Source organism: Desmodus rotundus, chromosome 12 (assembly GCF_022682495.2).
Source record: "Desmodus rotundus isolate HL8 chromosome 12, HLdesRot8A.1, whole genome shotgun sequence".
NCBI lineage: Eukaryota > Metazoa > Chordata > Mammalia > Chiroptera > Phyllostomidae > Desmodus > Desmodus rotundus.
The window spans coordinates 31064819-31092356 of NC_071398.1; the positions used below are offsets into that span (position 1 = coordinate 31064819).

General features: G+C 57.6%; 1 protein-coding gene and 1 long non-coding RNA gene across 5 annotated transcripts in view; one reads left to right on the forward strand and one right to left on the reverse strand.

Moving 5' to 3' along the window:
- Positions 1-850: 850 nt before the first annotated feature.
- The window catches only part of ZFPM1 (zinc finger protein, FOG family member 1), a 76368-nt gene continuing 49680 nt past the window's right edge, over positions 851-27538 (forward strand). For 2 of the 4 annotated variants that reach the window (XM_053914652.2, XM_053914654.2), the window contains exon 1: positions 1184-1593. In XM_053914652.2, coding sequence (XP_053770627.1) covers positions 1554-1593 — 40 coding nt within the window. In that variant the 5' untranslated portion in view covers positions 1184-1553. Of the gene's footprint in view, positions 990-1087; positions 1594-27538 lie in introns of those variants that run through there. The other 2 variants (XM_071219990.1, XM_053914653.2) reach the window with 2 other exon arrangements.
- The window catches only part of LOC112300696 (uncharacterized), a 56864-nt gene continuing 47869 nt past the window's right edge, over positions 18544-27538 (reverse strand). Inside the window, exon 5 of the long non-coding RNA XR_008425653.2 lies at positions 18544-19125. This is a non-coding gene — a long non-coding RNA (uncharacterized lncRNA). The remainder of the gene's footprint in view (positions 19126-27538) is intronic.

A 27538-nucleotide genomic window follows, 5' to 3' on the forward strand; every position in this document is an offset into this window, starting at 1 on the left:
GCAACCACACATTGATGTTTCTCTCCCTCTCTTTCTCCCTCCCTTCCCCTCTTTCTAAAAATCAATAAATAAAATTGTTTCTTTTTAAAAAGAATACAGTTGTGCTCCCTCCCAAACAACCTTAATGCTGTGTGACTTTGAGCAAGACTCACTAGAAATGCGGGGTCTCTGAGGTCCCATGAATATATATAGCAAAGGACAGGGTGGGTCACCTCCATTTCCAGGACTGGACCAGACAGTACTGACACTGGGACCCTCGCTCCCTTCAGACTGCCCAGGCGGCGAGGGGTGCGGGGGTTCGCTCAGCCCGCTGAGGGGCCTGCTTCCTGGGCTCCAGCAGGAGCGCCCGACGGAGGAGAGGCTCCGAGGGGTGACGCCCGTTGGCTGCTCGGGAGAGGGTGCAGGACAGGCCCCTAGCTTCCGCGCCTTCCCAGATTTCCTGCCAGATCTCAGTACAAGAGAGGAGGACCCGAGGTCCCCTCTCTCCATTCGGGGGTCTTGTCCAACGCGATGGCGGATCCCGGGGATGCTGCTTCCACCAAAGATTTGGACGGAAGCCCCCACCGGCCAGAGCTGGCTCCCAAATCGGGCCCAGGAGAAACGTGAGGTGTCAAGGAATTGAGCTTCCTGACCCCTCACTGGCCGCTTCCCGCGGGCAAAGGAGGTCTTCCGAGCAGGACCGAGAATCTGGGGACTGAGTAAAGAGTAGGGGGCGGAGCCATGGGGGAGCTGGGGCGGAGCGAGGGAGGAGCCAGGCCGCTGAGGCGGAGGTGGGGCGGGGCCTCAGCGTCCAGGGGTCCAATCTGATTCAGTCAGGCTTGGGGCTGGTCTAGAGCCGGGAGGCAGGCCAGCGCTGAGGGTCTGGTCCAGAGAGGCCTGGAGCGGGGCTGGATGCACTGCCGCGGTCTCGACAAGACAGAATAGGTCGCAGAGTCCCAGAGAGGCCTGGAGACAAAGCTACAGGACCGAAGGAGGAGTCGAGGCCAGAGGTCTACCAGGGCCGTGGGCGGGGCCTCGGGGCTAGGACCGCGCTGTGAAGGCGGGGCCACGACACGGGGGCGGGCCTTGTCGCCGAGAGAGGGGTGGGGCCAGCTCTGTGCAGGCCGGGGCGGGCACTCCGCTCCATGGGCGGGGCCAGGGCGGCGGGGCGGGCTTGGAGGCGCGGCGCCCTTGACTAGCAGGCCCCGCCCCTACCGGCCCGCCCTCCCGGAGCTCCAGGGTCCAAGCTGCCCGGTTCGCCGCGCGCAGCCTGCAGGTTCCATTGAGAAAAGCTGAGCGGCGGCGGCGGCGGCGTATGCGCGGGAGCCGAGGACTGGCAGCAGCCCGCCGCCCGCCGCCCCCGGTGGCCCGCTCTCTCGCAGCGCAGGGCCGAGCCTCCGGCCTCCGCAGCGGCTCCGGACCGACCGCGGCTGTCTGGGGGCGCGGGCCGGGCCGCTGTGGAGCCCAAGGGCCGGGGGCATGAGCCGTCCCGCGGTTCCGTTGTGCCCCCGCCGCCCGCCGCCGCCCGCCAGAGGCTAGAGGCGGCCACCGGGAGGGCACGCGGCGCCGGAGACATGTCCAGAAGGAAACAGAGCAATCCCCGGCAGATCAAGCGTGAGTCAAACTTTGCCCGCCCGTCCGCCGTCCCCGACCCCCGCCGTCCCTCGCCGGCTCCCCGCCTGCCTCCCGCCCGCCCCGCTCTGCCCGCTGCGCCGCCGACCTTCACCCCGCGCCGCGTCCCCCGCGCTCTGTGCCAAGCGCGCGGTAATCTAATCTCCACGGCGGGCTGGGCCCCTGCGTCTCGGCTCCGCACCAGGGGTCTGACCCGGAGAGGTGTCCGCCCAGAGGGCCGGGAGCGGGGTGTCTTGGGCGCGCCCACCTCTCGACCGACCCCTCCCCTGCATCCCCGAGATGGTGCGGTGATAAGGCGGCCCCGATCTGGGCTAAGATAAAGTTTAAAATATTCCATTCTGCAAGTCCCATCCTGATAAGATCGCTCTGTCGGGACGGGCTGAAATTGTGATCTTATCTCGAACGGTTGACTCTCTCAGGCTTTTGTATGTAGAGGGAGAAAAAGACCTGGGAGAAGAGGGGACACCCGCGGCCTCGTGGAAATGCATGGCCAAGTGGTGAGGACCGGCCGGCGCCCAAAGACCCCTGCTAGCCAAGGAGCCACGTGGCTTGCCGGGGGTGGGGGTGGCGTGCAGCTACGGCAGCCCGAGCACTTGGCTCTAGCTACTCAGACCCCTGTTGCCGGGGTCTCAAATTCGAGACTTCTCTGCTGGGAGAGTCTCCTGAAGGTCCGACTCGGCCAAGGCCGCACCAGCAGCAGAAGGTGCGCTCGGATGCCTGCGGGCACAACCCCCCACCCCAAATCAGAGAGGGGGCTACTGGGGACTCGTCCCGGGCTAGGGTCGCCTGTGTTCGCGTCCAAGTTTCTCGCCCATCCGGCCTGCGGGCCACTCCTCGGGGGTCTGGGCGGCCACTGAGTCCACACTGCCGGAAGCCCCTGGGATAGGAGCGCCCAGAACTCTCGGGGGCCACGCGGCTTCGGGAGGAGCAACGGGTCGAGCGCACAGGAAGCGCGGCTCCCCGCCCCAGGCCGATAACTTAATATTTCGGCGTCCAGGGCAGAGGCAGGGACTTCCTCCGGGGGTCGCATCACCCAGGTTAGACAGGCAGGCAGTTGGGGCCAGCCCACTGTGCAGCCCCAGGCACAGAAGGGGCACAGCCACTTCTGTCCACATGACCACTGCCACCAGGACCGCATGTGCGAACTCCTAGGGGAGTGTCTACTCCTGAGGTCCTGGGGAGGGGGGAACACAATCATGAATCCTGATTCCCGTAATCCGTAATCCGACTCCCTCAATGTGCAAGCGGGACTTATTTTCAGAAAGTCGCTTTCCATCAAGTCAACTCAAGTATTAGGTAAAACAACCCACAGGTCCCGATCTGCGCGCGTTCTCTGGTTTCTTTTTCCCCTCCTCCCCTGTGCGCCACTGTTCGATCTGTTCTCGTGTGTGCGTAGTGTGTGTGTGTTTCAGCGTGATGAGAAATGCAGATAGCGCGGGCAGGGAGATCGCAGGTTGGGAACCGATCGCCAGCGTAGATAAGGCCTAGAACCCCGTGAGTGCCCGGGCCCAGTTGGGTCGGCAGAGCGGTGCGCGTTGGGGACAGAGACTGCAGCATGCGCACGGGAGACCCTGATGCCCACCCTCTGCATTCCCAAGACGTGGGCAGAGGAAGGGACCGGCCTAGGAGGCGGGGCCGGGCACTCTCCCTGCTGCCTGCGGCCCCGGGCGCCTCCTCCCAAAGGCAGATCTTGGCGCGTTAAGATGTGAGCGCTGATTGTCACCAAGCGGCGGCGCCCGCCCGCCTACCCTCTGCCCGCGGCTGTGCGTGCGGCCGTCGCAGCCGTGCGCCTGCCGCGCTGGCCTCACCTGCAACCAGGCCGCGGGTACGGACGGCAGTAGGTAGAGCTCTTGGGGCCGCTGCCACCCTCCCCCCCACCAAAGCCGGGGCGCAGCTGCCCGCGCTTCTGTGCGCCTTTTGTTCTGCTCATAGATAGATGTGCCGCGCTGATAAGGCGAGTAACCGATGGCGGCGGCGATAGGCGCTTCCATTTATTAACTTCAAACGTGGGAGCGGGGGAGGGCGAGGCGGGAGCGCGGCCTTGGCCGGCCAGATGGTTGAGATGATAGGCCCTGCTGCGCTGGCGGGGAGCGCTGGGCAAAGCGCGGCCCGGGACCCCTGGTTCCCCGGGCCCCGCTGAGCTTTCCTCCCGCCCGGGTCGATGTGAGCTCTGATAAACTCCCGGGCCAGTCCGCCGGATGGCGATCGCCAAGAACGATATGAGTCCTTATCTATGGCCACCAGGCCCCGCCGGTTCAAGGCAACAACAGCGCGGGGGCGTCTGGCTGGAGCGACTGGGGGCCTCGGACGTGGGCGGGGGCAGGGGGAGTGGGCTTCCGCGCCAAGGTTGGTCTGTCTGGGCGAGTTTTCATCCCAAACACACTTAATTGCCAAGAAGTTGATCCTCCCCCTGCGGGTGGTACAGTCCATCAAAATGAAAGAAAAGTGACTCTGTGCTGGCCAGGATGGGGGAGGGCAGGGGAGGACACCCCGCCCCTAATTTCTATTAGATGGTGTGAGACAAGCAGAGGTGGGGTTGGCACCTACAACAGGAGAGATGGTGTTTTTCTTCTTGAATCATGTTGGGGTTGGTGTCGTTTTCTGGCAAGTATGAGGTGGAACCTGCTTGGAGTTTGCTTGGGAAAAAAAATCGAGGTGGTTTCCATCGCCCAGGCTGGGTTTCAGAGGGACCTAGTGTGCTGGTTTCTTTTTGAGCAGGTCCTCCAAACCAGGAGAGAAGGTCTGTGTAGATTTGCCTTGGTTCACTCAGAATGTCTTCATGGAGCACTTGCTGTACTCAAGCACTGGGTCACACTTCACGGGGAGATAGAAGGGGTGAGGTCTGAAACTCTGGGAAGTCAAGACAGACAAGGTAGGGGGTAGAGAGCAGATGGGGCACATCAGGTAGTCAAGGACACTTTTGGGAACAGGAGGGACTTCCAGAGAGGTCAGGAAGAGGCTCGCTATGGGGGTACCCCAGGGACAATGGACAGGCCTTAGTTTCCAACTCTGAAAAATGGGTTGATGATTCCTGGCTGTTGTGGGGCAGAGGAAGGGTCGAGAGTCACATGATGCTAGGGAAGGGACAGCCTGTGTGAGGAGGCAAGAATGAGGTCAGAAGGGAGGGTGGGGCTGGGCCCCAGTTTCCCTTTCTGAAAAATGGGGATAGGAGTGAACCCTCAAGTCAGACTGGGGCTGTCCAGGGGCCACAGAGTCCCTTTACAGTGAGAGGGCCCTTGGGGACCATGGATCCCAGATACCAAATGGAAACCGAGGCCAGCCAAGGAAGGAGCTTCCAGAAGAAGCTGAGCCTCACCTGGCCCGACAGTCCCCACCAGTCCAAGCCCTGACAGCTGCTCCAGCTCCATCTCAGATGATGGTGTTTTTCACACGTTCTCAGAGTTTGATTAAACAAATTATTGGTGGCCACAGGATGACTAATTTACTCCGAGCTTCAAAGTCACCTGCCTGTTCTCCCCAGCAGCCCGACACCCAACCGTGGGACTGGCTGTGCCTTCTGGCAAGAGCCAGTTCCGGCTGAGCCTGGGTCAGGCCCTGAAAAGAGATGAAGTGGTCTGTGTGAGTGTTTATGGATATAAATGCAGCTCTCTGCACAGAGCCAGGCACACTTTTCATTCTCTGTGTCGGAGACACCTGGGGTCTGCCTTGCTCCCAGGGGCCACCTTGAAATGCCTCTCATCGCATTGTGATGGCAGAGGAGCTGGGAAAGAGGGGGCTATGGCATCTTGGCTGCCTCTGACTCGAGCCATCGTGGATAGGTTACTTTCCCTGTCACAACCTCTGAAAAACTGGTGTGACAGGCACCTACGTTCAGCCTTCAGCTAGCTTTGGCCCCCTTCTCAGAGCCGTGGGGGCGTGGGAGTTGACCTATAGTGAGCAAAGGGAACAGAGGGCTTAGAGACCCAGAGGGATTTGCTCAGAGCCCCTGCCCCTGGGCCTGGTGTACTCCGAAATCCAGCGTCTCACCCCCCATGGTGGGGCTTCACATGACTCCAGACTGTTTTTGGTTTTCCTGCATTCCTAGGCCTCAGGGAAGACAGTCAGCTCATTTGATAGTAATAATAATATTAATAGTAACTAATACTTACAGAGCTTAAGCACATCTTAATTCTTATTGCTATTTATATCTAGAGAGACTAAAGCACAAAGAGGTTAAGTTTCTCACCCAAGAAAGTGGCAGAGCCAGACTTGGAATGGAGGCAGCCTGGCCCCTCACTCTGAACCAGTATGTCCACCAGCACCATGCTGCTTTCCTGAAGCCCTCTCCCCTCTGCTTGCCTCTGGGCTTCCCCAGGCCTCAGTCTCCATACCTGAGGAATGGGCTTCTGGGAGAGAGGTGCTCTGGGGTCTTTTCCAGTCCTGCCCTTGCTGAGTCTCCCATGGCCTCCTTCCTGAGACATTCCTGCACAGTAGTGGTCCCCAGGGAGACTTCACCCAGCCCTACCAGGGGGCCTGAGCCTGGCCTAGTCCTGGCCGCCCAGCCAGCCCCTCCCCGGAGGTCACTGGGAGCCCAGCATGGCACCAACACCGCCAGCGATTTAAATGGGTCAGTTGGGGAAGAAAGGAGGAGGGAATGCGATGCCATTAATTGTACCCCTTATCTCCTGTTTCTATGCCAACCAGACGTTCCTGGGGCTTGACGGGCTCATGAATAATACTCCCGGCCAGCCTATCTGCCATCGACAGGCCTCCTCCTGGAGGCAGCTGTTGCCTCGCCGATTGGTATCACCTACCCCATAGACCCAGGCCTGGGCCCTCACGGAGGCTGGCTGGACCACACTCGGGCACCTGGCTGGGCTCCTGCCCACCCAGCCACCATGTCTCTGACAGGGTCTTCCTGGAGCTGCCCTTGGCTACTATCCCCATTTCACAGAGGGTGAAGCTGAGGCCACAGCCACATGTGTGCTCTCTGAACCTAGTCTGCTGCTCCCCACTCAGACAGGAGTGGCTGGGGGCGAAGGGGGTTCTACCTGAAGAGGGAGCCAGCCTCCATGTCCCCTGGCCCTCTGTGGGCCTCCGTACCCTTGGCTGTGTCAGGTGGGGGCAGATGGCCCCACTGGTAAGAGCTCAGTTTCCTTCAGTCTGTACTGTGTGTGGCCCTGTGAGAAGGGGTGAGCCTACACTCATGGGAGAGCTCCCATCAGGGCTGAGCTGCTCACCAGGGCTGTGCACAACCCAAGACTTGGAGGCACTCTTTCTCTGGCATCCTTCCATCCCTTCCAGCCTCGGTGCCTTTGCACGGTTGCTCAGGTCTCTGCTCAGAGCCCCTTACAGCCAGGTCATCCCTCACCTCCACATCCACCCTTCCTGCAGTAACCTCATTAGTCTGTGTGATCGTCCACTCCCTGTGAGCAGGGGCAGGGTCTGTCCTCTCCACACACAGAGGGCCTTCCAGAACTGTCAGATAAATTATCTAATGGATACATGGTGTGAAATGGACATGGACTAGGATCCCAGCTGAGCCGCTTACTGTCCATGGGACTAGGGGCAATGTCTGCCCCAGGTGAACCTCGTTTTCCCCATCTACAAAATGGGAGTGAGGTCATTGCTGGCCTCTGAGCACAGCTGTGAGGATCAAAGAGAAATACACATCATCTGATACAGCTGCCAGAACCATCCTCCTCCTCCTCCTCCTCCTCTACAGTATCTCTGTGGTCAGTAGGGTCAGATCTGTCATTTCCAGCTCATGTGAGATGGAGAAATCCTTTTTCCCAAACTCTCTCCCAGAGAGTAAAATACATGCATGACCCTACTCAGGAAGTGCCCCCACCCACTCTGTGACCCTGTGGCCCTGTGCCACCCCTCTTCCTGGCTAGCCTTCTCTCCTGCTCATTCCCACCATGACTTGCCGAGTAACCAAGCTGTGCAACCTTGGCACATTGCTTGCTGTCTCTGGGCTGGGGTCTCCTCTTTGTCGGAGGAAAGGGGAAGAGGAGAGGCTGTACTGGGAAGTGGTCAGTGATGTTCCTGTCTCCCCCACCACCTCCTTACCTCCCTACCTGAGCTCTGAATGGGTCTGGACCAAGCCATCCTAGAGCTGAGTGGCCACAGAGTCAGGCAGCGAAGTGAGAGTCTCCTATGTCCCTATGCCCATTTCACAGATGAAATGGGAGCTGGAGGCCTAGAGAGGAAGGTAGGCTTGCCAAGTGTCCCCAGCCAGCAGTTGGCAGGGTCAGAAGAGCAGTGGGCCTGGTACAACCAGTCCAGGAGGAGTGGGGGTCTACCCAAGGAGGCAAACTTAGTGTCTGCTGGCAGGGTAGTAGGCAGCATCACTGTTGTTCTCTACCTGCCTCAGCTTGCCCATTGGTTCAATGGACACATCCAAGTTTAATGCCCTGCTTTTCTGATGAGGACATGAAGGCTACAAAAGGTCAGGACTAGAATCCTGCCTTGGAGCAAGAGGGAAAAATGGAGAGAGTCAAGCTCTGAAAGAGGCCTGAGATGCTCAGCCTTGCATCTCAGCCCACAGACCTTGGCGACTGTCTCCTTCATTCCCAGTCCTGGTTCTCTCATGTGTAGAATGTGGGTAACATGGTGGCTGCCCTGTGGCTGTGTGGAGAGCTGAATATGGCCAGGCCACAGTAGTGTCAATGAATAGCCCCACTTAGAGCATACCTGAGGTCCAAGATCGGCGGGACCTGGGCTTTGTGCGCTGCTGAGTGGTATGTTGCTCCCACCACCCCAGCTGTCCACGGGGCCACCAGGTGGACTGAGGACAGAAACCCTTCTCTGGGGAGCCCCAGAGTTCCATCCCCACCCTATCTTCCACATCAGGGAGCCAGGCTCTGAGTTCTAGACCTGGGCCACCCTCTGAGGGCTCTGGGTGGCAGGCCACCGCTTGCCTTCAGAGGGGGAGGCCACTGGAGTGGGGGCCACCTTTCAACCTTGAGTCCTGGCCTCACTGTGACCCTGGGGGCAAGTGACTTCTCTCATGCCTCAGTTTCCACTTCTGTAGGAAGAGCTTAATCAGAGCAGATTTCTCCTGGGGCTTTCGTGTGGGGCCCATGAAATCCCAGGTGCAAACTGTAAAGTGCTGTCCTGGAGTTGTGTCCTCGGTGGACACTGGGGCCCTGAGAGCTGCTGGCTGTTACTGATATTTTGCCAGATACCCAAGGGCCCATCACTCAACACAGAGCCCTGCCTTTTGCCTTCCTCCTCTTTGGGTGTTTGTTTTTGAAAAAGGAGGAACTCATGGGCAGGGGTGTCCTGGCTGTACCACGCCCTGGGCTGGGCCAGCCCTACACCCAAGCCCTCTCAGTCCTTTTCCGCACAGGCATCTTACCTGCTGTTATGATCATCATCATTATTGATTGACCCGTTTTATAGGCAAGAAAACTGAGGCCCTAGGAGACTGTGACAATGTGACACAGGAGCTGGGTCTGCAACACAGAGGTGGGCAGAGGTTTATCTGGGCAGTGCCTGCTCAGCCCCCCAGGCCATCTACCCCAATGTCCTGTGTCCTCCTGAGGCCTCTCCAGCCTCTCTCCTTCCCACCCCTTCTCCTTCCTCGAAGCCCCATGTTTGGGAGAAGGTAGAGGCACTGCTGGGGCAGGAATGTGCTAGCTGACCTTGAGCCAGAGCCTGGTGAGGCAAATAAGCAGACCCTTCCCTTGGCCTCCTGTCCCTCCATTCTGCCTCCCCTGGGCCAAAAGGCTGTGGATGCTCAGAACTTTGTTTTCCCCACCTGTAAAAGAGGTGATGGGGTATTGGTGTGCAGCTTCCCTGAGCCTGGCCTGCTCAGAGCCCAGCTCAGCTGTTCCTGGTTCCTCCAGTCCAGGAACTGGAATGGGGACAAAGACCCAGGCAGCCAGCCAGCATCTCAGAGCACCTACCTGCTAAGCACTTTGCAGGCATCCCCTCTTGAAGATGTCCCGAAACCCACTCAGGTTCTCAAGCCATTTTTCGCACAAAGAAATGGAGGATCAGACAGTATGGGTGGCTGCACCAGGGTCACACAGCACATTTGTGATATGGAGACAGGATAGATGGGATGGTCTGTGTGAGCCCTGCCCCAGCTTCCAGGCTGGGTGCACCCCGCCCTCAGAACTGGCAGGTGTGTTGCTTCCTGGGAAGGAGGGAAGACCACAGGGGCATCTCTGGATGTGTATGCCACTGCCATGGACAGGTAGAATCCTGGAATCAAGGCTTTTGGACTCTGCAGGTATGCAGAAGTTACCTTGCCTTCCTGAGCCTGTCTCCACCTCTGCAAGATGAGGACACTGGACTGAGCTCTGAGGGTGCCTGGGCCTTGTGCAAGTCCTTGAGCCTCTCTGAGCCTCAGTTTCCCCCTACAAAATGGAACAGACCTCTCTGGGCATATCAGTGACACAGATGAGACTTGATATAGGAGGTACGGCCTGAGACAGAGCTAGTGTGTCATCTGTATTGTCTGAGGACAGAGGGGCACCACTCCCCACTCCAGTCTCCTTTGGGCTGCTTCCTTTCAGTTTTTCTTGAGGTCTTCAAGCCCTCTAGCTTTCCCAATCTGCCTATCATAATCTTCTGCCTCAATTTCCTTTTTCTCCATCAAGCCTCTACCCTGCAAGTCAGACCCAGGGAACAGGAAGGGGAGGGGCCCCAGGGCCAAGTGGTCTTGGCTTCTTCCTGCAGGTGGGATTTCCGGGGAAGAGCTGCCGAAGGGCCCACCAGTAGAGACAGGACCTCACAGGCAATGCCCATCCTGGGCATTGCTGGATTCTCAGCTCCCAGGGAAGGATCGGGGGTCTGGGGCTGCCCCCTCAGCTGGTCTTTGGGCTGCTCTGGCAATAGGCACTTGGCAACCCAAGAAAGGAAAGCCAAGGCAGAGCTGTAGGTAGCCATAGGTCCTCACATGGCCTCCCCCATCTGCCCCCAGCTTATCTAGGGCCCCCAAGCTCATTCTCAATCGCCTCAGGCTCACTGGTCATTGGTCATTACAGCAAGCATTAACTGAGCATTTCTTAAGACTCTGCTCTGTGCCCAGGACTTACAGCCATGAGCTCACAGCCTCCCCACCAACAACCTTCAAGGGAGGTTCAGTAATTAGCACAGAAGGGAAACTGAGGCTCAGAGAGTTTGAAAGTCAGACCTAGGGCTGCAAAAAGCCCCTGGGGGAAGGAGGGAGAAGATGGCTTTGGTGGTGTTTTCCAGGGTAAATCTCTGTGGTCCCTCCTGGGCTTGGCCATGTCCGGGTTCAAGTTTAGGAAACAGGCCTTCCTGTGGTTCCATGCAGCACCCAGCTTGGGTCTCCATGCTATTTCTCACTGGCTACGTGACCTTGGGTGCATCTCTTCCCGTCTCTGGGCCAAGGTGGCTGCCGCTCAGCCTTCTGGGTGCAGGAGAGAAACCAGAGCTGCAGCTGTCAGACAGGTGCTGTAGGCAGGAGGGGTCCTATGGTGAGACCCATGCACCATTCCTTAGCTTCCCCCCTGAGTGGGAGCATGTAGTCCCCAGGGGCTTGGAATGTGTGCATTTCAGGACTTCTTCCTCTGAACGGACAGAGGTATTATTCTGTTTATGGGCCCTGGGCCCACTCACCAGGGTGTCCCATGCCAGCATGTAGGTGGCCCTCAGTATTTGAGGGGCGCACTGAGCATATCCCAGGCTGCCCAGGCTGCCCAGGGACCGTGGAGTTTCAGTGGAACCCTAGGCCGGGATCTGCAGGGCAGAGCCCATCCTACTGATATTCTTGCTGCTGCAGCTTAACACTAGAAAAGGCCCCAGGCAAGGGACATGGGACCTTGCAGGTCTCAAGGTAGGAGGGCAGGCTGTTGACACCCCAGCCCTACCTGCTGTGCCCCTACACCACCAGCCATCTTTCCTCTTCATGGGCCAGGCACAGCTCAGGAAGGCCTGGGACCACCCAGCCCCACTGGGACCCTGAGGTGGCCTCCTGCCTTGGTTTCACCTCCTATTCAATATACCCACACATGGCTCCACCAAAACCAAGCATTTTACCAGAGAACAGAGGGAGCACTGCTGTGCTCCTACGGTGGCCTTGAGGGTCGGCAGGCACCCAGGCCCTTGGGGGTCCCAGCCAGACCAGCAGTCTCTCTCCCTCCCAGCTTTGCCGGCCGAAGACCAGTCTGCCCTGAACTGTCTCCCAGTCCGGGCCTCTGGCAGGCACAGGTTTCAGCTCCTGTGATAACTCGGAAAGTTGAACTGGCCCCATTACTGCGCTGAGATGGTTGGCGAGATACTGCCTTGATAATGGGGGAGATTCGGCCTCTCCGTGGCCAATAGCCCAGCCTCTCCACCCATTAACATTCCCCACCAGCGACCCGCTCCTGCGCCTATCTCCTCCATTTCCACTCCTCCCGCAGATAAGAATGGAAATTCTGACTTCATAGCTCACTGATTAAAGTGTCTGGATTTCTTGATAATACACAGATAAATTATGTTTTTGAAAAAGAAGGTAGGGAGGAGGGTGGGGAGGATGGGGGCCCTGGAGGGGAGCCCTTGGCTGTCTCTCAGGCCTTTCCTGGCCTCCAGGCAGGCCATGCAGGTTTTGGTACAAAGACAGCATCCAGGGCCTAGGCTGGGGAGGCAGACCAGACCTCCCTCAGAAGAGGAATCACATTGGAGTCAACCCAGCTACCTGGGCTCTAACTCTAAGGGAAACAACTTTGGGCCTCAGTTTCCTCATCTGTCAAATGGGCACAGGCTTGTGAAGAGGATACAGTGCTCCCAAGGGCAGGAATTTTGCCTCCTCAGGTCTCTGCTGTCTCCTGGACACCTAGAATGGTGCCTGGTTATACATCAGGTGCTTAGTAAATGTTGAGGGCCCCATTTGTCAGTTGGGAAGGGGAGGGCACTCGATTGTCTCCCCGCCTCATCCCCAGCCATCCTGCCTTCTGAGGCCGAGGCCAGCTCAGCTGCCACAAGTGACAGCAGCACCCAAATGGGGCTGAGGTGCCATCTCCGCGTCTGTCTGGATAAAGCCGCCTCCTTCAGCTGATCCGAGATCTGGAGCTGATGGTGCGATTAGCAACGATTAGGGCTGGCGTGTGGCTAATCCTCCCGGTGAGGGACAGGTGAGGCAGCTGTGGTAGGGTTGGTGCCTGCAGAGGGACTCCCAGCCCCAGCTGTTTTGGAGGGGAAACTGAAGCCCTGGTGGCCTTGACATGCCAGCTGGGGCAGTGGCCAGGCAAAGCCCGCCTCCTTTGGTGCAAAGAGCCTTCCAGAGGGGCTGTGGAGGCTCCCAGGGGGCACAGGGTTGCTGGCCATTTCCCCCCTTTCTGCATTGACTTTTTTAAGTGACTCTTGAGAAATGAGATTCTCTGTGAGTCCAGAGGCAAGAGGCCTGAGTGGGCAGTCAGCGACATTTCTGGATGGCTCTGGGACTTCCCAATTATAATAATCCTAATGGTGGCCATTGTTAGATACTTGGTGCTTGCTGTATGCCAGGCCAGGCCTGGACTTGACCTATGTGGGGTGTTTTTTTAAGATTTTATTTATTTGTTTGTTTGTTTTTTAGAGAGAGGGGAAAGGGGGGAGAAAGAGAGGGAGAGAAACATTGATATTCAAGAGATGTCTGTTGTCTCTCATATGTCCCCAACCAGGGACTTGGCCCACAACCCAGGCATGTGCCCTGCCTGGGAATGGAACCGGTGACCTTTCAGTTCACAGGCTGGTACTCAATCCACTGAGCCACTCCAGCCAGGTCCAGCACAGGGCTGACCTGTATTATCCTGTAGAGTACTTCCAGCAGCCCCGGGAACAGCACCTCTGACATCATTTCTCCTCGGAGGATTCAGTCTCAGGGAGGTTGAATAACTCACCCAAGGTCACACAGCATAGGAGGGAGCAACAGAGGCTCTGGGTTACATAGCCCTGTCCAAGAGCAGTAGTTGATAGCTACCCCTGCACTGGCTCCTTTGATGAAAAAGTTGGCTTCTTTCTGTCTCTAGGTTTTGATTCCTTTCAGTATTCTAAGGGAAGTCAGCTATTTCCCATAAAACAAGTATATATGCAGGGGAAGGGGACAAGTGTAGGGTGGGGTGACTGGGGTTTGATTCCTGCCCCCCCGGGCTGGTGGCCTGGGCAAGTGACTTATGTCACTTGACCTTAAGTCACCTAAAAATGGCATAATTGCGATTCTAGCCTCCTCGGCCTTTGAGGAATGAGATGGGAGAGAAATGGGGAAAGCATCAGGGATTCGGGTTCTCTAGGGGACATGTGCAGGATGGGGCAAAAGTAGGTTGACAGTGTAGAACACGAAACACAGAGTTTACAGAGCAAGGGTCCCTCGGGCTGTCAGCTGCACATGCTCCGTGACCTACCAGCATTCTTCCTGGACTGCTTTTGGCAAACAGCTCAATTGCAGAGGCCCAGGGCCCTCCCCTATCCCGCAGTGATGCCAGTGGTTCTAGAACATTTGTCCTATAGTTCTGGGAGTCCATTTCTTGGAGAACCCTCCATTTTCACCAGAGCCAGAGGGAACACAGAGGGAGTGTGGGGTCCAGTGTGCCTCCTGTCTGTGGCTCACAGGCACTACCTTGTGCTGAGCCTCAGTTTCAACATATGTAAAATGGGGCAGAAAATACTAAGACCCGCCCTGAGGGCTCCCTGTTCCTGGGCACCTGTGGCCTCATACAACTTCTCAAGAAAGGAGCTCAGCACTCAGCTCCAGACCACCAACTCCAAGGCCCAGCTTCAAATCCCAGCCCCACCCATGTCCTGTCTCCTCTCTGAGCCTCTCTGCCTTCCTCCGTGAATGGGGAGTCATCCCTCCTCAGGGCCCTTTCCTGAGCTGATGAGAGGGATGCAGGGTCTTCACTTTGCAAGGGCAGATGTGCCTGCTGCTGTTGTCCCCATGGTGACAGCCAACCCAGGACCCCCGCCCCTTCCAGCTGGGAGCTCTGGGCCAGGCAGGGTGCTAGATGTGCTGGACACAACAGGAGGGAGCCTGAGAGAGGGAGGCCTCACCCCTTGGTTCCTCCACTTGGGAGCCAGGGGTGGGAGTTTAGTCCACCCTACCCCTGCCCAACAAGAAATAAAGAAAAGGGAACTGTGATAAGGAGGGCGATAGGCCGGTGTGGTGGAGGAGTCCTATCGCTGCTATCTATCTGCCTGCCGCTCCGCTCCGAGCAGCTCTGTCGTTCCCCTTATCTTGCCCACCAAAATGCCTGGAACAAAAGCACCAGCACACTCACACACACACACACACACACACACGTACCAGGGAGCCCACCACCCTGCCACTCGCTGAGCCCGAGAAAGTGGTGCCACTAGATCTAAGGTGGAAAGAAGCGGGGGTTGGGGGTTGTTCAGGTTCTCTTAAAACCATCATCATCATCATCATTTTGCAAAGGAAGCCAAAAGTAGACCTCCCTGAAACAAAACTAAAATTAAGAAGTTAACCTCTGCAGGGCCTCCCTGGAGGGAAGGACCTAGCCTTGGGATGGGGTGGGCCAGGCCAGGACTTGGGACAAGGTTCTAGTTGTGCTGCTACCTCCTGGCTGTGTGACCTGGGGTCAGTATCTTTCCCCCTCTGAGCTCCTTATTTGAGGGGTGGGGGGGTTGGCAGAGTTTGAGGAGTTAGGGAAACCTTGGAGGAAAAAGAAGAGCCTGCAATGTAACCAGTCTTCCCCACGCAGCAAGCTCCCCTTTGCGTCCCAGACTTGGGGCTGGAGTAGGGCAGTCACCCAGGGCCCAGCACCCCAAACACTGCTCCTCAGAACCTGGTCTCCCCCCAGAGCCCAGCCCCTCAGGGACCAGGCCCCCAGCCTGGGACCCCCTAGAGCCAGCATCCCTATAGCAAACCCCCCTTGCCTGGCCCCCCAGAATCTGGCACTTCCAGAACCAGCCCCACAGATCCCAGCCCAGTCTCCCATCAACTTCCCCCCAAAGCCCAGCCCAGCCCCTCGGAACCCAGGCCCCTCAGAACCTGGCACCCCAGGGTCTGGTATTCCCAGAGCTGAGTGCCCCACTAGCGCAGCCCCCAAAAGTCTGGCACTTCTAGAGCCCATCACCCCTTGCCTGTTGCCCCAACCCATGCCCCCCAGAGCCCAGCACCCCAATCTAGTCTCCCAATCCCACCTATCCCGTAACCTCCCCTCAGGCACCCCCTAAGCCCAGGAAGCAAGGTCCTAACTATGTGCTGGCTGCTGATGGAAACAGGGCATGCAAATGAGCATGTGTGACCCAGGAATTGGCTGATCACACCAGGGCGGGGCTCCTCCGGTATCCCAGGCCAGACCTAGTGCCTGGTAGTGGAAATCCCCCCTTTCTCAGCTCTGGAGACCTGGAAGCAGGGGGATGGGCAGGCTGGCCTTTACATGACCTCCTGCTGACCTTCAAAGCCCAGGCCCCCACAGCCTGAATTAGGGCCTTTACATGACCTCCTGCTGACCCTCAGAGCCCAGACCCCCACAGCCTGAATTAGGGGGCCAGGATTTGTGTGTTCCTGAGATCAGCGCTGGCAACTCTGACTCCCAGATGAGAACACCAAGTTCAAAAGCAGTGTGGGGACCGCTCAAGGCTGGCCAGCCTCCCCTCCTGCTCCCTGTGTCTGGGTACCTCCAGACCCTGTGCATGCTGTCCCCTGACTCTCTGGCCTCCCCAGCTATGATTTATCAGGACTTTGCCCTGCCAGGCTCTGTAGCACCGAATTCATGAATGACAGTTCCAACCTGCTTGCCAAACCTGCTTCCCAAACCTGCTTCCCCCTCTGTGAATAGGAGGGTCTGGCCTCTGCCTCCCGGGTAGTTTCTGTGCCTTGCAGCAAACCCTGTCACCCCCTAGGCCTCCATTACCCCATCCACACAATGAGAAGAATGTTCTCTGGGGATTCCCTACTCTTCCTGTGACTGTGGCATATTCTGGAAACTAGAGGCATATTTCTAGATTTCCCATTTTCAGAAATGTACATGAGAGGAGACCATGTCTGTAGGAGTCGATCAGCAACTTTGAGGGGTTCTCATTGTGTTTGAAGTCACTTTGCACCCCCACGGGACATCTTGTCAGGAAGACGGGACCCAGGTAGGCCCGGCCAGAGGCTCCCCCAGCTCCCATGGCACCAGCAGGGCTCCATGACCAAAAAGCAGCCACAGGTGTGGGCGTTTTTCAAAAATGCGTAAGTGGAAAATAGCAGCGGGGTGAGGAGAGAATGAGTTTGGGCTGAGATCTAAGGGGAGGAAATGGGGAGGGGGCCATCGAGCCAGAACCAGACTGCCACTGTGTGTCCTCAGCTGAGCCCCTCACCTCTCTGGGCCTTGGTCCCCTACCCCATAAGATGGGGTGATGGTGCCTTTCGGGGTGGGAGGTGTGAGGATCAGAGGGACTCGGTACACTAGAGTGGAAAGACGGGATTTTTGAGGGGGCATCTTTACCTTGGAGGGGTCTCCTAACACCTGCCTGGAACTCTCTTTGAGAGGAGACCCCATTCTACCAGCAGTTCTGTCTCCCCCAGGACAGTGCAGGGCATACAGTAGGTGCTCAATAAGTTATACTTCAATTGATGTCTACATTTATCCCCACCCTGGCCCCTCCCAGCAGAGCAAAGCAAACCCAGGAGAAAAGGAAACTGGAAGAAAAAGTTAGTGCCTACAAGGGAACATGTTGTGGGCAGAGCCCTAAATTGTGGGAGCTCAGGTCCTACCTGGTGGACAGCAAGGTCCCTATCCCCAAGGCATGATGGGGACTCATTCCTTCAGGGGCTGGCTACCTGGAAACTGGGACATACAGGCTGACTTCTAACTTATACTGAGCACCTACTGTGGGGAGGGGGCAGCTGGACCAGGGATCCCAGTGACCTTCACAGGTGGGGCCTCAGTCCCTGCCCTCATGGAGCCCCGGGCTGGTGGGAGATAGAGAAGAAACTAATCCCTAACAGTGGAGGGGTCCCATGTAGCTGGGGGACTGGCAGTTGGGGAAGGTGAGGTGGCCACACTCAAGTATGGACATTGGCATGGCGGCACGTGAGGGGAAGAACATTCCAAGCAGAAGGAAGCACAGAGGCGCAACTCTGAGCAGGGAATGAGGTGATCACAGTGGGAGAAGCGCCAGCCCCTGCTGTGCTGACCAACGCAGTTGAGGCCCAGTTCAAGTGCCAGCACTGCCTCAGCATGCCGCCCAGCTGCCAGGACAGCACATGGCCGCGGGCCCAGGGTGTGAGCAGGAGCCAGGGGGCCTGTGTGTGCAGTTCTTCCTTCTCACGTACCAGACTTGTCCTCTCCACTTACTCTGTCCTGGCCCGATGACCTCTGAGAATTCAGATACAAGCCAGTGTTTGACAAGCCAGAGGGTTTGGCTCAAATCTGTAATGTCCATGCCCCAAGGTGACTGTTGTCACCATGGCTCTCATTCATCCTGTAGGGGTCAAGGTTGTTGGTTCTGGAAGCAGATCTCAGACCTCCACTTGCTGGGTCCCTTGGGGCCAGTCACTGAAACCCCTGAGCCTCGGATGGAGCCCTCCAAGGTTGTGAGGAACTCACTAGAGGCTGAATGGACCATGCTTCTCACAGGCCTGGGGCTCGATCCAGTCTCACTGGGTATTCCCAGGCTGCAGGGCTTGCAGCTGGACTGCGGGAAACCTCAGACCCTTCATTGAGAGCCTACTGGGGCCGAACAGTGACCAGCAGCGGAACTTTGCCTAGGGCCATTCATGGGACCAGTCAACTGGTCTGGCCTGCCTCCTGGACTTGCCACGACCCCCCAGCATCCTTACCCCATCTGTGGTTGCAGAACCAGACCCCAGCAAGCCCTGGCCTCAGTCTCCACATCCAGCAAATGGCCCAAGGCAGTGTCCCTGCAGAGGGCTATGCACAGGGGTAGGGACCTGTGTCTCTGAATCCCTGAGGAAAGGAGCAGACACTTAATGAAGCACCTGCTTTGTGCTCCTTGGCACTGGGTGACAGATATTTTTAATTGTAGTAAAATACACATAAGATGTATTGTCATTGTAACAATTTCAAATGTGTAATTCAGTGGCATTAAATACACTCAAGGTTGTACAACCATCGCTACTATCTACTTCCAGAAAGTTACCGTCATCCCAACAGAAACTCTGTCCCCGTTGAATACTAAGTGCCTCCCCACCCCCAGCCCCCACAGTCTCTATTCTACTCTCTGCCTATGAATTTAAGGCTGATGTTTTAACTCCCAGTTTTCAGTTGTGATAACAGGCTCAGGGGACAGGGGCCCTGCCCTGTGGGATTTGAGCCCGGGTATCCCCCACCCCAGCTTCCTTAATGCTGGCCCTTGGCCCCATGGGGAGGCGGGGTGCTCTGGGCCAGACGTACAGTTTCAGGCCCTGTAGAGCCACCAACTCCTCATGGGAATGGGAAAGTACCTCAGTTTTCCCCGTCTGTACAGTGGGAGCAGAGTGGACTTGCTGCTTGGGATCTGGCCAAACCCAACAGGGGAAAAGGCCAACTCAGAGGGCCAGCTTCTTCCTCCCTGCACACCGTCTCCAGGGCACAAGTCTGGATACTAGAGTCTTCCTGGTTCGGGTGTGCTCCTCACACAGAGCGTCAGGACAGCCTGCAGGATATGTGGGCAGGACTCCATGACCTGGAAGGTGAAGCAAATGAAGTCCTGAACCCCGGCCTCCCTGGGGCCAGAGTTCCCACTCCTCCTGAGGCCACAGCTCCTTGGTAAAGTGGTTGAGGACAGGCCCTCTCGTGATGTCTGTAGTGCGGACCCAGTGTGGTAGTGCCTGAGGGCCAGATGCTTCCGAAGTGAGAGAGGAGAAATCTGGAGCTGAGGAGGGCTCGCCACCTGCTGGTTCCCCATGCGGTCTCCTGCCCCACCTACCAGATGGCAGGGCCCTGTCACACTGGAGCCCTGGCCCCTTCCAGGAAGCAGTCTGCCTCCATCCATCTGACTTGGGGGCCACCCAGCAACGGCACCATTAGCTGCAGCCCCACTCCCATCTATCAGCCTTATCGGCTCATCTGGAGAGAGAATCTCTTTGGAGCCAGTGGCACTCCATTTTCTTGGGCACTATTTCCCCGTCTCCTTCCCAGGCTGCCTGCTGCTCTCCACTCTAAGCCGTGGCCTTGGCCGCCTCTGCCATGCACCCTGGCCTTGACCACCACTATCACCCCGTGCCGTGGCCTCTCCCTTCCACCTCCCCATCAGTCACACACCAGGGTCTTTGCCACACAGCCCCAAGTGTGTTCTCCATGGCCCATGAGTGGCCTGGCCCCTCTCCACCTCGCCCAGGCCACGTGGTCTGCACCTCCTTCCCCAGGAGTATTAGTAATCGGTCCTTGGAGTGAAACAATCTCGTGTAATCTATCAGCAGCTATCGGGCCCATCGGAGGGTGGGGAGTGGCCAGGCCCAGAGATGGCGCCAACCTCCAGTGTTGATAAAGTTTCCGAGCTGAGCGGAGATGAATGTTGAGTAAGTGCAGGCCACACGATAGGATGTGGACTTGGCAGACCCACAGCTCTGGCTGAAACCAATCTCTTCCCTATCAGCCGGGCTGGGCTTTCTCAGGCCCCGCATTTTCTTCCCACCTCCTCTGCCTCCCCTTTCTCTGCCTTGCCCCACCCCGACCCTGCCCCTGGGGACAGGGGTGGGGGACCCGCCCACTGGCCCTGGCCAGAGAAAGGGGGCAGGCTTGGGGCAGGGGAGGATCCTGATTGAGGCCAAGCACATGGCACCCAGCTAGGGGCTGCCTGGAGGTGGTGGCCATCCACAACAGCTGGCCTCCCTTCAGTCCGGTGTCCACATCTTTGCTTAGCCTCCCAGGTGCTGAGAATAAACCCCAGCCAGCTGCCTGGTGCTCCAGCCCCTCTACCTCTCGACTCCACCATCCTCAGCTGCAGAGCCAGAACCCACCAACTCTGTCCCGCTTCCAGGGGTTTGCAGGGACAGTTTCCTCAGCCTGGAGCCATCTCCCTATTCACAGTCAGAGCTGAGATATCGCTTCCTCCTCTGAGAACCCCTCGCTGGCCACTTCCACCCCCACCTGTTCTCCATCGTATACCATCTTAGCTCTTCCTAGTATCGGAGATGCATGTCTACCCCTACCCTATTGTTCACACAGCACGCATGCACGCACACACACACCCCCTCTGGACCTGTTTGCTCATGTTGAACTAGCAGGTAGCAGGTGCTCAGGAACCTGGTAGAAGGGGTTACAGTACTCTTGGGAATAGCCTGCATCTGGGGAGTCTTCACCTCCTGCAAAGCCCTTGCCCTTCCCGTTCACTCCTTATAGCAGCACTACAAGGGTAGTGCGCCAGCACCCATTTGCCGGATGTGCCAACCAAGGCCTGGGCAGACTCCCTGGTCTCAGAGCCTGGCCCAGCCTCCGTTGTGCCTTGCCCTGAATAGCTGTGGTGGATAGATAGTCCAAGGCCCGAGATGAGGACTGGTATAGTGCTCTGCCTCAGTTTCCCCATCTGTACAGAGGAACCAGTTTACCGACAGGCTGGCAGAGCTTCATAAACTTGAGGGCTATGCACTTGTGTCCCAGGGATCTGGGCCAGAGGGGCCACAGCTCCTGGGGGGAAGGCCTGAGAGCCTGTCATCGCATACCCCTGGGAGGCAGGTGGACATCCCCACAGAGCACAGAGGGGCATGCTGGCCCAGGCCACATGGCAAGTAGCTGATGGAGCCTGGGCCCTGGCCTCAGGGAACAGGCCGTTGGTAGCTGGGGGGAGGACTGGCAGATAGATGGCAGTGACAGGGTGATCACGGGGTGGACTCTGGAAGGAACTTGAGAGAGAGAGAGGGTCTCTCCAGGCCTTGGTCTGTCTGTGACACAGGGCAAGGAAGGGAAACTGAGGCCAGATGAGGGGAGACCAAGTGACAAAGCCACAGGCCTGGGAGTCTGCCGTCCTGGGTCTCCTACCACCACCCTGTAAACAGAAACAATGGGTGGGAGAGTATAGGAAACACCGGGCACTGGAAAGGGAGCAGGCAGCCGCCCACTCTTCTAGCTATGAGGCCTTGGGCCAGTTTCTTTAACCTCCTTTTGCCTCAGTTTCCCCATCTGTAAAGTGGGGGTAACACTAAGTAGAGGAGTTGGGGATCAAAAGTGCTGCATGATTAAATCCCTAGAACTGGGCCTGCTACAGAGGCTGCTTAGACCCCTATTGCTGCCACCACCGTCATTATTGCTGCCGGTGCTCACTCCTGCCAAGCAGGGGCCATCCAGGAGGTGCCCCAGTGCTACACGTGGTCCCTCCTGCTCTGTGAGGCCTCCAGGGGCACATGCATGCAGGGAGTGACCAGGCTCACCCTAGGCCCCCCACTGGGCACAGCTCTCGGCACTGGGGCAGTTAAGCCCCCTGAGTTCCGCCTGTCGGTTAAGGGACTGACCACAGGAGGAAGTGGTGGTGGCTGAGGAATGGGATATGGATGCAGGACCCCCCCACTGGGTGTTAGTGCCCTATCTCCCCAAATCTCCCTCCCAGCCTGGAGCCCCCATACCCACCCAGGCCTCAGATACCCAAGGCAGGAAGGTGCGGCTTCCACAAGTAGGGGAGGTGGCACACCCCTCTTCCGGGACTCAGCCCCTGTCACCCATCCACACATGGGGTCAGGCCCCAAGGCTCCCCTCTGGGGCTGAATGAAGCTCCCCGAGGCCCTTCACTCCCTGCCTCAGTCCTCTCCTATGGGGGCCCGGAAGGCCCACCGCCACACTCGGCTCGGAGCCAGGTCGTCTGTGAGCAGCCTGTTCCCTCCCTATGCCCATCACACAATCACCAGTATTCATTAAGCACCTACTATGTGCTGGGTGCTGTTCCAGAGCTGGGGTACTGGCATAGGCTGTGGGCCACAGTAAGGGAGCCATGGGGGTGCTGAGCAGAGGAGGGTGGGTCAAGGAGTGGAGGGTTCGGGGTGCACATCACCAGTAGGCCTGAGTGCAATGGGAGCTGGAGTGTAGACAACCACCCACCAGAGAATGTGACCTTAGAATCTGTGCAACAGCCCCCAGAGGAAGGAGCTGGGAAGCTGACCACTGGGTGGCCAGGGAAGGTGAGGCCTTAGGAAGAGGGGGGCGGCTGCAGGTTAAGGGCCACAAGGTGAGGGGGCCGAAGGCCTCAGATGGGGTCCTCCTGCCCCAGAAGCTGCACAGGTAGAAAGTGGGTCTTATTTCCTGGGCTGGGGCTGTTCTTGGTTACAGCAGCCCCCAGGCATAATGGAGACACAGGGACAAGATATCCACATTAGCGTGGCTACCGGCCTTCACCTGTGTCCTGCCCGCTGTCTGCTGAGGGGAAGGTTTGTTTTGTCCTCAGCATCCCGGCCTCCCTCCATGCCCTCCCAGTGAGACCTGACAGTCGCCAGTCCCAGTGCCAGACCTGTAGGGAGTCAGAAGGTAGGTGTGAGGAGAAGTGACCTGGAAGAAGGGAGAGGGAAGTTGGGACAAAGAACATTCAAGTGCAGGAAGGGAGGGCAAAGGCACAAGGACCTGGCTCATGGCTGGGTGTAGGGCCCCAAGTGAGAAGCACTGGCTGGCTGAGAGCATGAGAGAGTTGACAAGGAAAGATGCTAGCCCCTTTGTGTGAGACTTAGTGACAGGGGGCCCTGGGTTTTATTTGGATACTTATGACTGTCCCTCCCATCTTTCAATAAACACACCTTAAAAGGATGAATTTTTATGGTATGTGAATTACATCTCCCTAGGATCTGTTTAATTTGTTAGCTGGAGTCGGTCCCAGTGGCTCTTGTCCCTCAGAGCATGGTTCTGTGTACCCTGAGAGCAAAGGGCTCCTGCCTGGCGCCCCTGAGCACCACAAGTTTGTGCTTGATGCCGAGAGTATCTCTTTGCCCTCGGATGGCCCAGAGTGTGTTGTGATAGCAGCCAGCCACCCTCCTCCAGCCTGGCTAACTTGGGACAGTCGCACTCACCAGCACCTTCGGGCTCGGCCTGGAGGCCTGCTGAGCTCGGAGGCTCACAGCCCAGCAATTATATACAGCAGTTGTGATGGGGACACCAAGACCTGAGAGGCAAAGGTCTAGGACTCAGATGTCTGCACCTCTGGAAGAGAGAGCAGTGAGTTCCCCGTTGCAGGATGCATTCAGTCATCATCTGGCTGATCTCGGTGGAGAAGCAGAGAGTCAAGCTGCTCCTTCCGCACGTCTCCTCTGCCCCAGGCCCACTTGTGCAGTTGGGGTAGCGGCAGGCACAGAATCAGTGTGGGAGAGCATCTAGTCCCAGGTCCCCAGAACAGAGGATCAGATGCTCACTCTACCCTTGGAGGAGCAGGCTGTCCCTCAAATAAGCCAAGATTATCATTGCCAACATCCTCTTTGTGGTCGCCCTACTGTCATCGGGACTGATCCTGGGTTGATGACAGCCACTGGCAGGCCGCAGCATGGGTCTGTGGGCCCCTCCTAGTTCACACCTCTTGAGGCTCCAGAGACTCCTCTGCATTCCACTGGGACGCTCCTCACAGCCATTGATGCAGTCCCCTTGAACCCAGGGCACGCCCATTAGGGCTACTGGGGCAGTGCCTTCCTTGAAACCGGCTACAGGTGGGTCACCCTTCTTCCTCCCTCTGGGCACTGGGGACCAGAAGGAGCACCAGCTGACCAGCTGCCCCCACTCTGCACTCCCCGGAGAATTGCACAAATGACTTGCAAATAAATGTGAAGCTCCACAGACATGCAGACTGTGGGAGGAAGAGTTTACTGAGGGCTGAGAAGGCCTTAACCTGGCAGAGACGGGGTGAGAGAGTGTCCTGGCAGAAGGACAGCATGGGCTGAGGAGGCCCTGTGGCTGGAGGGCCAGGGCAGTGGAAGAGGTTTGGTTGATCCTGGGGGTGGGGGTGGATCAGGGAAGAGTTAGGGTCCAAGAGGGGCACCTGCCAATGGCCAAGACCCTGTGCTGGCAAGTGGTGTAGAGAGAAGCAGTCAGCTTCAGGCTACTTTTAGGGGATGGGGGACAGGAGTTGGACTTACTGAGATTGCCAGGCTCCTTGTGACATCTGTGCCGGCCCTCAGCATCTGGTGGGATGTGGGCATGAGAGGACCTGCTGGGAGGGGCAGTCAGTGCCAGGGCTTTCTTGGGTGTCCAGGAGGCGCCCCCAGAGCTCCACCTTCCTCCTGTGGGTGCCTGTTCGCCTCCAGGGAGCCCCTGCCACTCTGCTGCTGAGAGCTCCTAGGAGGCAGTGATCCAGAAACCTGCCTTTGTTCATGTTAGAGAAGCTGTTGAAGAAGTTCTGGTTAAATGGACACTTTTCCCAGGCCTTGTAACTTCCTAGAATCTACCCTCTATGCCTACCCACAAGGGCCCCTTTCCTCTCATAAACCCTACTGAGCATGCCCCTGCCCCTGTGGGTGGCACAAGCCAACCTCACTAGTCCCCTGACTGCCTGGGGCCTCTCTGCTGGGGGCCCTGGAGATACCCTGCCTTCACCAGAGCCCCATATGCTGGACTCCCTCCTGCTGCTCTGGGCTTGGTCCTGACCCTGTCCTGACCCTCTCCTGGCCCTGTCCAGCACTTCCCTCTTCTAACCTGTTTCTATCCATCTACCTGAGCCTGGAAAGCAGCTCGCTGCTTGTCAGAATCCTGCATTGAGTACAAGGTATTTAGTCATGGGGGGCTTGGGCAGTGAGTGAAGGCTGCAGGGTGCAGGGTGCAGCTAACAGGCAGGTGCTGGGCCAGAGCAGCCAGCTGCCCCTGCACTCTGTGTCTTTGGTTCCATGTCTGTCACACACAAGCTGGATCCCAAACCTCCTATCTCACAAGGGGTTTAAGAGCATCCAGTCGTGCTCGACAGGACCCAGGGGAGGGGGAGCTTCACCAGAGGTCACGCTGCCTCCTGCCTAGATGTCAAGCTTCAGACCCAACTCTGTCCGCTGGGCCCCAAAATGACCAGGTCCCTGTCACCCTGTGCTCCCACAACACAGCTCCTTCAGGGAGAATAGGGCTGTCCCCACCGCCTCTGTGTTCCCACCATGGCCTAAGCTGCCCAATGCCCAGCGGTGGGAAAGTCTGAATCTGTTGCTATTTTCTCTGTTATCAGGGCCTTATCTAGCCACTGTGCCACCCAGAGGCCAGGGTCTATCTCCTGGCCGCACTGAGCCTCCTATCCCCCTCCCCCGCCCGGCTGTCCACGGCCAGTAAGACAGGAGGCCAGTCCTTCTGCCAGTCTTGGAGGGAGGTCTTCCTCTCCTACCCTCACTCCCCTCCCCAGGCCCCAGCCCCTCAGCACCCCCAGCCCTGTCACCCCTAGAGGGCCAGGGGGCACTTCCGTGGAGAGTTGCAATAACAACACTTGTAATAATAACCACAAGTCTGTGCCCAGCACCCTTGGGCATCGCCTTGCCTGAACCCTGACCATAGCCCATGACAGAAGGCTGTTCTTCCCAGGCTTTCAGTGAGGAAACCAGACTCAGGGAGGCAGGGCCTGCACATGGTCACAGGCCTCAACATCCTCCTGTTCCTTCTGCCTGGAATGCTTTTTCCTGGCCCTGTTTGCAGGCAACCTCCTTTTGTTCCCCTTCCAGGTCTCTACTCATTTGTTCCCTCATCCAAGAAGGCTTCCCTGACTGGCACCCTCTCCTTTGTGCCAGTGGCTGCACTTGCATTTTTCATGTTTCTTTCATGGGGTTGCGTCTTAGTTGTCGCAGGATCTCCTATGCAGGGGGGTCTGGCACTCGGTGGGCTCAGGAAAGCTTTGATGAATGAATGAATAAGGGAATGAAGACCTGAGCTAGTGCATGGGTGAGTGAGTAAATAAAAGAACAATGGTTGAGAATGAGCCATCAGAGCCCAGCTCCACCTGTACCCCAGGGTCTTCCTGGTGCCCCTCTCCCAGCTCTGCGCCTCCCTGGACAGGCCAGGACACTGGTGGGTGAGGAGCAGGGCACATAAGCCCCCAGGCCAGTGGGCTTGTATTCAAAATCCCACCCTGATAAAGGAAGGGGACCTGGGCAGGTGCCGAACCTGTTGCTTTGTCATAAGTTGGGACTGTAGAAGGTCTCCCCAGAGAGACATAAATGACCCAAGCAAAGGGCAGGCATAAGGGAAAGATCTGCACCTGTGGTCAAGCCCCAATCTAGGGTAGGGCTCACCAGGACTTTGCTCTGGTTCTTTCCAATGGCCTGGTGGGGGATGGTCAGAGTTGCCCCCTTTCGACACAGGTACAGGCTTCAGGGATGGGGGAGCTCTGTCCAGTGCTTCAAGCCACCTCCATCTGCTCCCACCTGGAAGGCCCACCTGAGGGCTGATGTCCAGGGGGATTTTATACCCTCAGCTACCAGCTCTTGCTTTCTTCAAGGCAGTTATTCAAAAGGACCCCCCAACTGCTTTGCCATCAAAGCCAGGAGGGGGTCGTTAATTGCTCCTGCTTCAGGAATTGGAAGGAGTTGGGATCATCCCGCCACACAGAGCCTGTCTCCGTAATTCAGTTTTAAAGCATGAAAAAAGGGAGTTGATGAAATTCTGCTATCAGTGCTGAGCCAATATGCAAAATATCTCACCCCCAATCAAATAGCTATTATGTTTTCATTTCCATTTCGGCATCCGGCTTAATGAGCAGGAGACAGATCATCGCGCATGGTGTCTGCTCACTGTGATAACTGAGGGGCTCTGGACAGCAGGGGCCATGCCCAGTGCTGCCCTGGCCAGTGGTGACCCCTGTCATCCCCCATTGTCTCCCCCCAAGACAGGTGCTTAGCTTTGGGCATCAGCCTCTTGACCCCACCAGGTATGGGACCAGCCTCACCCTCGCTCCACCTCATTTGCAGGTTGAGGAGAGGCATGGGGCCACACCTGGTGCAGAGAAGGGCCATGCCCTGAGCCAGTGTCTGGAAGCGTGGCTAATTGGAGGAGGCTCCTTCCTTACCTACCCCCCAACCACTGCTTTCTCACCCAGGCCCATGAGCAGGTGAGTTCACTTTGCTGGGCCTCAGTTTACTCACCTGCAAAGTGGGCATAACTCACACTTCCATCTTGGGAGGCGCATTGGCCCATCGTGACTGTCATCAGGGCCCTGCCTCCCCCAACCACTTCAT